We start from the raw sequence: 13,423 nt of genomic DNA, 5'->3' as shown, positions 1-13,423 counted from the left end.
CGGGGAGAGCCCCTCCCTGCGGAGCATCCTTTGCATCAACCTCGAATGACTCTAACGTGTGTGCTGTGTCATCTGTGCCAACCTCATCTTTACCGGTGTCGGCGTTGCCTACCTACACCCAGGACAGACTACCAGGGGACAATGTCACCGCTTTGGCTGTTTCACAAGCCAACTTTCAAGGTGATTCCACCCCCATGGGACTATCTAGGACACCCCTGCCTGAAGGCTCTGAACAAAGGGCCGCTGAATTGGCTAGCTCTGACTCTGACTATGAACAATTGGATGATGCTCATGTTGGGGAGGGGGAAAATGCCTCATTTATTCACCCTGCTGATTTCAATAAGTTTGCGGCACTCATTGATAGAATGATAAAGGCTTTGAACATCCCCGCTCCCAAACCCCCCGAGCATGTGGAGGACCCGATGTTCCCGTCAGAGGAACAGGTTGTAGCCCCCGCGTCACCTCTCCCGGTCCTCCCCTACCTTCTGAAGTTAGCTAGAGTGTTTGATATGTCCCCCTCCTTGGTCCCCGCCATCCCCCGGCGTTTGGACCTATTATATAAAATCGATGTGTCATCGGCCAAATGGGTGACAGCCCCTCCTAAGCCAAACACCGTGGTGGCCGAGGTAGCGAAGACCAAAAGACCTAAAAATTCACTTACCGCCCCCCCTGACAGGGAGGGCAAAAAGATCGATGCTCTGGGACGAAAAGCCCATCTCTCAGCAGGGCTGTTTACCCGAATGGCCCACTATATTACTTATGCAAGTGGGGAAAGATGTTGGAATACATTGAATTACTGCCTGCCGACCGACAACGCTTTCCGAAAGCGTTGCAGACGGAGGCACTGATATTGTCTAAAATGCAGAAAGACTCGGCTAAACACATGGCCGAGGCCGCAGGCAATCTGTACTCCATCGCAACTTCACTGAGGAGACATGCGTGGCTGCGTGCTTCTAACCTGTCGGAGGAAGGGAAGGCCCTCGCGGAGGACCTTCCCTTCCACGAGGATGGCCTTTTCAATCCTCAAACGGATGATAGAATGAAACAGAAGCAAGACGTTAGGCAGGCAGCAGGCAAATTCGGATATGTCTGGCAACCCTACCCCCAACACCGACAAAAGTGGAATTCACCATCCTCGGGGTTCCGTAGAAACTATGGTAACTCCTATGGGAGCTCCTTCAGGGCTAGAAATACTAACTCCTCCAGGTTCCAGGGCGGGCGTCGGGGCCCCTACTTCCAGAGGTCCCGTAACCAGTCCTTTGGTAACAAATCCAAGACTCAGCAAGGGCCCAAGAAGCGCCTTTGACGCACCTGTACCCGAAATTGCTCAAGGGACGCCCGAGGTGCCTTCGCCTAGTTCTGTTGTTTCGGCCCCTGTTGTTCCGATCCTTTCACCTACAGGCACTCCCTTGTTTGAAGACAGGTTATTCCCATTCCGTCAAGCTTGGTCTAGCATTACCACTGATGTCTGGGTATTGTCTATTGTTTCTCAGGGTTATGAAATTGAGTTCTGTGACTTACCCAGGGTGGGCCTAGTCAGGCGTACACTGCCATCGGCTCCATTATTGGATGAGATTCAACTGTTATTGGACAAAGGGGCTGTTTCTCCCCTGGATCCTTCAGTGTTCCCATATTGTTTCTTTTCCCGTTACTTCCTGGTTGCCAAACGCGGAGGTGGGCTGCGACCCATCCTTGACCTCAGACACCTAAATAAACATATTCGTCCGAAAAAGTTTAGAATGGTCACTCTTGCTTCTATCTTACCTTTACTGTCGGAGGGTGTATGGTTCGCCACCATCGACTTAAAAGATGCGTATTTTCATTTGTCAATCGCGCATCATCACCGCAGGTTCCTAGCCTTCATGGTAGGGAACAGGGCCTTTTGTTTCAATGTCCTCCCTTTTGGACTGTCCACAGCCCCCAGAGTGTTTACAAAATGTATGTCGGTGGTGGCCGCGTATCTACGCACAAGGGGCGTGACAGTGTACCCGTATATTGACGATTGGCTTATTGTCTCGAGGTCACGAGACCAGCTCGAAACTCAAATTTCCTTTGTTCTGTCCCTTTTACAGTCTCTCGGCCTCGTGGTCAACCTCGACAAGTCATCGCTGCTCCCCTCCCAGCGGATCAATTTCATCGGGGCTATGCTGGACTCGGTCGCCCAGAGAGCCTTCCTCCCACCAGACCGGTTTGCCAAACTGAGGGAGTTAGTGTTGCAAGCCATGACGGCTCACTCCGTGTCGGCCAGGCAGATCCAGATCCTGTTGGGTCACATGGCCTCCACCACAGCCGTGACCCCGTATGCCAGACTCCGCATGCACCCCCTGCAATCATGGTTTGTCTCAACATTCAACCCACTTACGGACAAACCATCTGTACAGCTCACGCTACCTGCCACAGTTCGTCAATCCCTGTGTTGTTGGCAGGATGCTCTGTGGGTGTGTGCGGGTCTGCCTTTCCATCCGCCTCGTCCGACCCGAGTGATTACTACAGACTCTTCCCTCACGGGATGGGGCGCACACTCCCAAGGTCTCATCGCTCAAGCCGTTTGGGTGGGAAGAGAAAGCGATCTTCACATAAACATCTTGGAGCTACTCGCAGTAGAAAGAGCGTTGCTCTCGTTCGAGAGAGTCATAAGGGGGCAGATAGTACAAATCCTCACCGACAACACCACGGTGATGTACTATCTCAACAAACAGGGGGGCACCCACTCCCTCCCCCTTTTGAAACTGACCATTCAAATTTGGAACTGGTGTCTGGACCGGGGTATTCATCTTCTGGCGACACATCTGCCAGGGGAGCAGAACCTATTGGCCGACTCGCTCAGCAGAAGTCCATTAACCCACCACGAATGGGCTCTTCACCCGTGGGAAACCCGGAGGCTTTTTCAGGCGTGGGGCACTCCGGAGGTGGATCTCTTCGCGTCCCCGGCCAACTCGAAGTGCGCCCTGTACTGCGCTCGGATGCAGGCCTCGGTCGAGACGGGATGCCTAGGAGATGCGTTCCTTCTGGACTGGTCGACTCGACCAGTCTACGCCTTCCCTCCATTTCCCCTCCTTCTACGAGTGGTGGCCAAAATCCAGAGGGAGGGCGCACGGTGCATTTTGATATCCCCGTGGTGGCCCCGCCAACCATGGTTCTCCCCGGTGTACCAAATGGCGAGGGGAGTGTTTTTTCGATTTCCAGACAGGTCGGACCTCCTAACGTCGCAGAACGCTCTAGTTCTGTATCCCGACGTATCCAAACTGAAGCTCACAGCGTGGAGGATTCTCCCAACCCTTTAGTTTCGTTTGGGACCTTATCTTCCCCCGTGCGGGCAATTCTGGACGCTGCACATAGGGCTTCGACGAAGCGCTCCTATGTTTATAAATGGACAAGATTTACTGCATTTGCTCGCGCTAGAGGACTTGATCCTGTTACTGTTCCAGTTCCTGTTATTTTGGATTTTTTGGCATCTCTGGCCGACTCGGGGATGTCCCATTCCTCGTTGAAATGTTATTTGGCGGCTATTTCCTGGTTCAGAAGGAAATCGGGGTTGCCGTCATGTTTTATGGACCCGTTGGTCAAGACTTTTTAAGGGGTTTTGCTAATATCAGGCCCTCGGTGGCCCCTGTTACTCCGTCATGGAGTTTAGAGCTGGTGTTGTCTTGCCTTTCGAAACCCCCCTTCGAGCCGTTAGCCAGGGTCGACCTTTCTTTTCTATCGTGGAAGACGGCCTTTCTGGTGGCCATTACATCGGCTAGACTTTCTAGCGAGCGATGTGCTTTACGAGTAGACCCCCCCTACCTTAAGTTTCATAGGGACAGGGTGGTGTTGCGTACCGATGTGGCTTTTCTCCCTAAAGTGTCTACTCGATTTCACATATCTCAGGAACTGGTACTCCCAAGTTTCTTTCAGAATCCAGTTACACCCGTGGAACGCTCTCTACATCTACTTGATGTTCGGAGAGCTCTCGCATTTTATGTTGAAAGAACGGCTCCTTTAAGGAAAACTCCCAGGTTATTCATAAAGTATCGTCAGGATACTTTGGGTCTTCCGTTGTCCTCTCAGAGGTTTTCATCTTGGATAGTTTCGGTCATTCGCTTGTGTTATCGCCTGGCAGACAAGGATTTGCCGTCACAAATCAGGGGGCACTCCACTAGGGCGGTTGCAACATCCACTGCCTTCCTTAAGGGAGTGTCCTTAGATGCCATTTGTAAGGCTGCTGTTTGGTCGTCCCCTTTGACGTTTGTGTCGCACTATAAGGTGGACGCAGCCTCTCAGAATGACTTGGAATTTGGTAGAGCAGTATTGTCTTCGGTGGTGGCATGATCCCGCCAGCCGAGATTCTACTCGCTAATCTACCAAATGTACGATTCACAGTGACTACGACAGGAAATTATAAGTTGCTTACCTGTAACTGTAGTTTCCTGAGTAGTCACCTGTGAATTCGTACATACCCGCCCTTCCTCCCCTCGAGTATCATGCCACGCCGGTAGCTGCTTTTTGCGGCTAAGAGAACTGCCGGCTAGTCCCGCCCTCAGGCTATATATACTCGGGAGGGGGGGGGGCGGGCCTAGCTGAGGGCTTAAAGTGTTCTGACTTTCTAGAAGGTTCCGTAAAGTTGTATTGCGCAAGCGCAGGGATACCAAATGTACGAATTCACAGGTGACTACTCAGGAAACTACAGTTACAGGTAAGCAACTTATAATTATCTGGTAAAAAATATTTTTCACTAGGACAGTATGCCTCTCTTTCAATATGCAGTAGATATTAAAATTAAACAATAAAATAAGTACATTTAAAACATGCAACTGTATAGAACACCCTAGTTGAAATTTTGCATCAAAATTGAAAACTATCTGTTTTAGAAAATATTCGGCATTGGAAGATATAAATACATTTTCTTTCCATTTATTAGGCGTCATTCTTGTCTGATCAGCCTGAACCTTATTTGCCTTTCCTCTCAAGATTTTTGGAGACACAGATGTTTGCTTCTTTTATTGACAACAAGATTATGTGTCATGATGATGATGATAAAGACCCTGTTCTGAGAGTGTTTGATTCCAGAGTGGATAAAATTAGATTGTTAAATGTTCGAACACCAACTCTGCGCACATCCATGTATCAAAAATGCACTACCATTGACGAAGCTGGTAAGGGCTGTCAAAATTATCTTTAAAGGGGCTATGATTTGTCTACCATTAATAGTGTGTGAGTGCTCAGTTACAAAAACACAAAATAGAATTTTGAGAAATACAATGTTTTGAAACAGGTAATAATTAACATCACTATGTAAGACAAATAATTTGCTATCATTGAGAAGTATGGTGCTGGATTAATGCATGCCAGCATACTAATACTGTGAAATATTTCAAGGGATTCTTCCTTCCTCCTAATCCGCTGGAAATGCAAGTAGGATACATATTTGTAATCATAATCTCTGGTCATTGGCTCAGATTTACTATTGGTTCTGTTTAATTTTAAACTTGAAAAGCGGCTATATTTTCAGGAAAAAATGTTTTAAAGATATATATGTATGTAATGGTTTTGCTTTTCTTCAGAGAAAGCCATTGAGTTAAGGCTGGCAAAAATAGATCATACTGCGATCCATCCTCACTTGCTAGATATGAAGATTGGACAAGGAAAATATGAACCTGGATTTTTCCCCAAGCTTCAGTCTGATGTACTTTCTACAGGGCCAACAAGCAATAAGTAAGTATGGCAGGGAGTTGCACTGGATGGTCCTTTTGGTCTCTTCCAGCTCTAAGTACATACAGGCAGTCCCCAAGCTGCAAACAAGATAGGTTCTGTAGGTTTCTTAAGTTGAATTTGTATGTAAGTCGTAAAGGTACATTTTGAAGTGTGAATCCAGCCAAATATCTATCTAACTATCTATCTTTGGTCAGAAGAATTAACACCCCTGTGCTGTTTGTTTTGCTTTCTGTGCCCCTGACTGGACTGCCGTGTCCAGTGGGGTCACCACCCTGGGGCCAAAAAAGAAAAATGAACTTCGGTACATGGAACGTACGGACACTGATGGACAACACTGACAGTGAACGCCCCGAACGCAGAACTACCATCATTGCAAGGGAGCCGGGACGCTTTAACATCGACATTTCAGCACTTCAGGAGACCCGGAAAGCTGGAAAGTGACAGCTGAAGGAAGAAAAGGGAGGCTACACCTTCTTCTGGAAGGGACTGCCCGAAGAAGACCAAAGAATGCACAGAGTTGGCTTTGCTATCAGAAATGATCTGGTGAAACATCTGACCGAAGCACCCACTGGCATCAACGAACGACTCTCAACCCTCCGAATTGATCTTGCCAAAAACCAACAAGCAACCATCATAAGTGCCTATGTACCAACACTAGATGCTGATGAAGACATCAAGGAAACATTTTATTGTCAGCTTGACACCGTTCTATCGGAGATACCTAAGGAGGACAAAATCATCCTCCTGGGGGACTTTAACGGAAGAGTCGGGTGAGACTTCGACCTGTGGCCAGGGACCAAAGGAAAAGACGGGGTTGGAAACAGCAACTCGAATGGCATCCTGCTTCTCATCAAATGTGCGGAACACAACCTTGTCATCACCAACACGCTCTTCCGCCAGAAAAACAAGCTCAAGACATCATGGAAGCACACCCGGTCAAAGCATTGGCACCTCTTAGACTACGTAATCACACGTGCCAGAGACTGCTGTGACGTGCACCTCACAAGAGCAATGACAGGTGCTGACGACTGCTGGACAGACTACAGGCTAATCTGATCCACGATGGATCAAGATCGCCCCAAGCACAGACTCCAAGGAAGAAAGACAAGGCGCAAAATGAACACCCAAGCCCTTCAGGAGCCCTCCAGATGAGCCCTTCTCCAAACAGCACTCAAGGACCATCTACCCACAGAATACCCCGAAAATGTTGAGGAACATTGGAACAAACTGAAGACCTCCATCATCCAAGCCTGTGAAGAAACTATTGGATATCAAACCAAGAATGAACTCAAGAATGGAAAACGGAATGTTGGTGGACAGGAAAAGAGATTTAAAGATGGGCTCAAAGCCAACCTTAAAATCTCTGGCATAGACACTGAGAACTGGGAAGCCCTGGCCCTTGAGCGCTCCAGCTGGAGGTCAGCTGTGACCAGCAGTGCTGCAGAATTTGAAGAGGCATGAATGGAGGGTGAAAGAGAGAAACGTGCCAGGAGGAAGGTGCGTCAAGCCAACCTCGACCAAGACCGCCTTCCACCTGGAAATCAATGCCCTCATTGCAGGAGAAGATGCAGGTCAAGAATAGGGCTCCACAGCCACCTACGGATCCACAAGAATACTGATCATGGAAGACTGTCTTACTCATCCAATGAGGGATCGCCTAAGTAAGGTGTTTGTTTTGCTTTCTGTGCCCCTGTTCAGTAGATTTCCCCTCACTTTCTGTCCCTGTGATAATTGGACTTGTGGAAACAAGTATTGGTGATAAAGCTTCAGTAGAGACACATTTTCCCCATAATAACTCTTTTAGGAGTGATTTTTTCTTTCTAGCAATATATTTCTTTCACTTCCTTTTGTCACCCCATTCTTAACTATGAGTCATTTGTAAGTTGAATGTCTGTAATACAGGGATTGCCTTTATACTGTTTTTGGAAGATCCCAAGACTCACAAAACCAGAAAATTTTAAAACCATTTAGATTTGATATTTTGTTAGCTGTAGCTATGAGAGATTGTTGCTTTGTCTGAAGAAAAGTTTAGAGCACAGTATTAACTCTTACCTGCTTTAAATATCACATAGCATCAGTTTTGCCAGCTGTGTCAAACATTATAGGCAATCTGTTATCAGTACCAGAGCTAAATATTGAAACTTCAAACTACACATGTTTTTAAAGAAGAAATGAGACATTTAAGTACTACTTTTACCTTATAACTACTCTCATGTCTATTTCCACAAAGAATCATCTATCACCATAGTTTTCAGATATTCTGGCAAAAATAATGCTGAACATATTATGACCTAGTATATGGTTTTTTAAAACTGTATGTTGCTCCATTTTTTACATTCTACATTTGTTCCATTTACTATCTGGGATAAAAATGTATACTTTCCTGCCAGTTTTTGATCTAGTATTTATTTAAGGACATTTTATTTTCTAGATGGACCAAACGAAATGCACCTGCACAATGGAGGCGGAAAGATAGACAGAAACAGCACACAGAGCATCTTCGTCTTGACAATGATCAGAGAGAGGTAACAACTATTCTGTAAGGATGTTGATTTTTAATTTCTGTGGCCTAAATACAATTCACAAACGGTAAACAAATTAAATCAAGGGGAAATTGATAAGCTGACAAGTATTTAAGTTCTGTTTATTCAATAGATCTGCTTTAGTTGAATTTAACAATTTGATTTAGGCCACACTAATCTAATTGTTAATCACCCACTAAAACAAACAAAAATGAAGTTCCAGTTCTTACTGAAATGAAGAGCTCTGTCGAGTATAGTGAAATTTCTCTAGTGTATACTTCACTCATGGTCCTGGTTTTGTGGAAACTTTTCTTGAAGAGGTGTGCGTTTCTTATTTGCTATACATGGGAAGCTTCTAAATTTTGGGAGGATATTTCCCTTATAAGTTGAGTGGTGGAAATATCAGAATACAGATGTGCAAACCTGTTCTGTAAATTAGCTCTCAGTTACTTTTTGCTGTCACTGTCTGTTTATCAATTATTGAGAAAATAATCCTAGTGATTTTGACAAATTCCAAGGAGCCTCAGATATGCAAATTACACACAAATCTTTACTTTCCTAGCTTGAAGTCCCTTAAAAAGCTTTTTTGTTGATGCATGAATTGTATTCCTTTCTCTAATTAAATTTATGTTGTTCTAATTTTTAGTCTTTCTCTATTCTTTTTGTCCCTTGAAAGTCAAAAATCGTCTTAATGACATTTGACCTGTTATTGCATGTGTGTTTTATGATTTCATGCTTGCCTACCATGCTTTCAACTAATGTGAGCTGTTTGTTTTTTGGTTTATTTTTTCTTTTGTTTTGCTATGTCTCCTGTATTGCCAGCAATGGGATTTCCCTTTGACAGAGCTTCAGTTACAATTATGTTTAGTCTTGGACCAGCATGAATGGCCTTTCAGGCACTCTGTTAAATCTGTTTCAGAGCGTTATCTGGTATGTTGTGTTTGTATATGCACATAGATGCATATATACCTTATATGTATATGTGTGTGTGTAGTTTATTTACATAGAACACTAATAGAAATACCTGGTTTTGCATAGGTTGAAATAGTCTATTGTTTAATAACCAAAGACTTCAAGCAAAATTATATAGCTGTCTGAGTTTGATACTGTCATCCCATCTGAATAAAGCATGATTACTGCATCTCTTAGGGTTGCCTCTTGTGTTTTGCAATTTTACTTTTTTTGCAGTTCCCTAAAGTTGTGGTGTACCTACACCATGTACCACAACAAGTGGAGGGATTGCCCTCTCTTTAAAATATGTTGACTAGAGATCTTTGCCCCCAGTTGTGGAGGTCTGCCATCTTGTAAGTGGGAATGATACAGACATATTAAAAGTAACAAATGCATTTAAATTCTAGGTTCATATAACTTAGTGGGAATACTGAGTTTTAGGAATTTAGGGTCCATGGTGTTAGAGTTATAGCTTAGACAGACAGAAAGACACACACTGAGAAAAACATTGTCTTTCTATTTACGGATACTTGAAAGGATGGTCTATAGCTAAGGGCTGAAAATCATATATGATTTAGTATACATATTTTGGCATCTAAGGAGGATTTCTTTCTGGTAGGATCTGACAGAACTTTATATTCAGTCCAGTATTTTATTTAATATAAATTCCAAAACATCTAATTAATGTGCAGCTCCAAATATATTGGATTACGTAATTAGTGCAGTGATTATGTTATAGAAAGATTGTTTTAATATTCACACAATAAAATTCTATATTTTTGTTGTATAATACAGTTTTGTTATTTAAAGCTTACTTTGAATTCATGTAAAAGAAAAGAAAACCAAATTTTATACACTATTATTGTATAAATTGAAATTTCTCTTTAGGAACCCAAAATGTACAAATAGTGCATGCATGCTGAAAGTTGTGTCTTTGCATACATTTGCGTTTTCCCATCTCTCTATAGAAGTATATTCAAGAAGCTCGGAATCTGGGCAGCAGTATCCGTCAGCCCAAATTGTCAAATCTCTCACCTTCAGTAATCGCTCAGACCAACTGGAAGTTTGTTGAAGGTTTGCTGAAGGAATGTCGAAATAAGGTATCTTGCCATTGTTTCCCCATTTGGCCCAGGTTCAGTGGATAATATTATTTAAAGAAGTTGAATAAGACAGATGCTTTATCTTAGTTGTCTGTGGAGCTGTGATACTTTCTTATATAAGAATGGAGGGAGCAATGTCTCTTGTATAGGATGACCCCAGGTCTCGGTGGTTACCAGGGGAGCATTTGCACAGTTTAAGCTTGTGCGCCAGTTACGCCTGTACCTTGGGAAGTTTGACTTGGCCATGGTAGTCCATGCTCTGGTTACATCCTGTATAGACTGCTACAACATGCTCTACGTGGGGTTGCCTTTGAAGACTGCTCGGAAGCTTCAAATGGTCCAGCGGGTGGCAGCCAGGTTGCTAATGGGAGCAGTGCTCAGGGAGTGCACAACTCCTCTATTGCGCCAGGTCCACTGGCTGCCAGTTTGCTACTGGGCACAATTCAAAGTGCTGGCTTTAACCTATAAAGCCCTAAACAATTCCGGCGAGAGACAGGGCCTTCTTCTCGGCTATGGAACTCCCTCTCTAGGGATATTAGATCGGACCCCTCCCTACTAACATTCTGAAAAAATTTAAAAACCTGGCTTTTTGAACAAGCCTTTGAAAACACATTAATAAATGAATATGGAACCCAGGAAAGAATGAACATGGAACGGCTTGACAATTTCTTTGGAAAATGAGCTAATAAGAAGTTACTGGTGTTTTATGCCTTTAATGCTTTTATAAGATTGGTCGGATAGTATTCACTCATGTGGATCAGTACTTGTTAGAAACAATCTTAAATTGTAATTAAACTTTCAGTCTTTTTTGGTAAGTTTCTATCACTTTACACATCTGGCTAATTTGATCTTTGCCCATTCTTGACAAAATTACTCTAGCTGCAAATTTGATGAGGACCATGGCTGAACAGGAACTTTTAGGTCTTGCCATAGATTCTTAATTGGATTGAGGTCTGGGTCATTCTAAGACGGTGGTACTCAAGCTGTGGGTCCACAGATGTTTTGGCCTTTAACTCCCAAAATCCTAACAGCTGGTAAACTGGCTGGGATTTCTGGAAGTTGTAGGCCAAAACACCTGGTGACCCACAGCTTGAGAACCACTGTTCTAAGATGTTTAGGTTCTTAGTTTTAGGCCATCCCAGTGTTACTTTGGCTGTGTGTTTAGGACATTCTCCTGCTGGGAAGCTGGTCTCCACTCAAGCCACAGTTTTCCTGCAATCTGAAATGGATTTTCCTCTAGAATTACCCTCTTTTTCGCTCCATCCATCTTTCCCTCATTCCTAACTAGTTCCTCAGTCCCTGTTGAGGAAAGTTTTCCATGCAAGATAAAACTGCCACCACCAAACTACACTGTAGGAATGATGTTTTCAAAGTAATTAATATTATAATATAATAACCATCAAGTATCTTTGTGGAGTCACCTGTCCAAAAGTAACAGACATTTTGTCATCTTTCTTTCTCGGAAGACAAAGAGGATGTTAGTGGAAAAAATGGGCCGTGAAGCAGTGGAACTTGGTCATGGGGAAGTGAATATTACCGGTGTAGAAGAAAATACATTGATAGCAAGCCTTTGTGATCTCTTAGAAAGGATATGGAGTCATGGTCTGCAGGTGAAGCAGGTAAGAAATTACTGTATATTGTTGCTTTATAATGCTACAAATATAAATTGATCTTTCAAAATCCATACTTTTCGGTATCATTATTGTAAATTGTAAGATTTGAGCTCACATCTGTTGAATGGGATTTGGGATGTTAAATACAAATGAGAATATAAATGAGTTTATTTTATATAGAGCTACTCAATGAAGTTTACCATGTGTGAAAGTGACTTTTCAGATTCCCCATTAATTTCTATGTACAATCTCGGTTTTGTTCTACACTAGAGGGTCATTAGGGAACTGAAGGGAGATGTTTATGAGAACAAAAAATAGTAGAGAGTCAAGGACTAGAATTCTACTTGGACACCAAACCCAGGAAATTCTAACTGTTTTTATTACACTTTTATGTTTACTGTGAACTTTAATTAGAAAACAGCTTTGGGTTTATTTAATATATATGAATGCTGTAATATCTTTTAGAGAAAAATACATATTCCCTCCATTAACCTCATGTATGAATTCAAAAAAACCCAACAAAAATGAATTTTGGTATCTGAAAATCGTTACTGTGACATAAATATCTTGTGAAATTATTTCCTGATTTTTTTTGCTGATCACTTAAGTAGAAGTGCTTTAGAATGTATCAAGTTTCTGTATGTGAAGGTATATGTTTTCTGATTCTTACCTTCCCTCTTATATGCTACATAGGATAGAAGCTGTACTACTTTCATCCTAGAAGATAGAGCATCCATATACTCTGCTACAACTCAGATTTGGGCCTTTCAGACCAGCAAGCGGCCAACCCTACATAAGGTTAATTCTTTGGATTGATTGAAGATGTTGGCAAACAGTGCTGCACGGTCTGTTGTGGTAGAGTATTTAGGAATCAGAAGGAGGAAGTGATGTCTTTTTAAATAAAGATATAAAAAGTTCTTTCTTTCCCTGTCTAAAATCACCCTTAGGTTCAGTCACAGAAGCCTAAGGTAGAGTAATCCTTTTAAAGTAATCTTCAGTAGAAGATTATGCTTCTTCATAAATCAGTATGAAGACAGCTTTCCAGCACCATCCAGCTTTCCACTCTTCCTCCTCTGCTAGACTTTCGTAGACCCTTAAGCTGAAACTACTTTTTTGCATTTGTGATTTCACCTTCATATTTATCAGTGATCATTCATTGAAATCATGGATAAGTATGATAGTTTTTATCTGTCAGTTCCGAGGGAATTTTTATTTATTATTATCTCTTTGTTGGCATGTTATTAGTCTTCTCCCTTGGCTTTGTTCATATATCAGTCTGTAGTTTAAAGATATGAATAATTACTTAATATGTCAATTGTTTAGAAAAAAATCCACATAATGTGATTTTAATTTGTCCACACACTTAGATGTTTGTGTTCTAACATGATCTGTCCCAGCACTGGAGCCAGTGTATATATTATCCAGTATACAGATGTTATTATAAAATATATATGCTGTGATATCTACAAGTGCGTCAACACTGTAGAATTAATGCAGTTTGACACTACTTTTTAACTGCATTAACTGCTTAATGCTGTGGAAT

General features: G+C 42.8%; 1 protein-coding gene across 7 annotated transcripts in view; it reads left to right on the top strand.

Moving 5' to 3' along the window:
* The window catches only part of DENND5A (DENN domain containing 5A), a 76,782-nt gene that overhangs the window by 40,784 nt on the left and 22,575 nt on the right, over window positions 1-13,423 (top strand). For 2 of the 7 annotated variants that reach the window (XM_060767114.2, XM_060767108.2), the window contains 7 exons: window positions 4,901-5,135; window positions 5,544-5,694; window positions 8,126-8,219; window positions 9,039-9,146; window positions 10,136-10,267; window positions 11,734-11,886; window positions 12,574-12,678. In XM_060767114.2, coding sequence (XP_060623097.2) covers window positions 4,901-5,135; window positions 5,544-5,694; window positions 8,126-8,219; window positions 9,039-9,146; window positions 10,136-10,267; window positions 11,734-11,886; window positions 12,574-12,678 — 978 coding nt within the window. The remainder of the gene's footprint in view (window positions 1-4,900; window positions 5,136-5,543; window positions 5,695-8,125; window positions 8,220-9,038; window positions 9,147-10,135; window positions 10,268-11,733; window positions 11,887-12,573; window positions 12,679-13,423) is intronic. The other 5 variants (XM_060767129.2, XM_060767125.2, XM_060767136.2 and 2 more) reach the window with 3 other exon arrangements.

Source organism: Anolis sagrei, chromosome 1 (genome assembly GCF_037176765.1).
Source record: "Anolis sagrei isolate rAnoSag1 chromosome 1, rAnoSag1.mat, whole genome shotgun sequence".
Taxonomy (NCBI): Eukaryota; Metazoa; Chordata; class Lepidosauria; order Squamata; family Dactyloidae; genus Anolis; species Anolis sagrei.
Note: the sequence above shows the minus strand (reverse complement) of the source record. Positions and strands in the feature narration are given on the sequence as shown.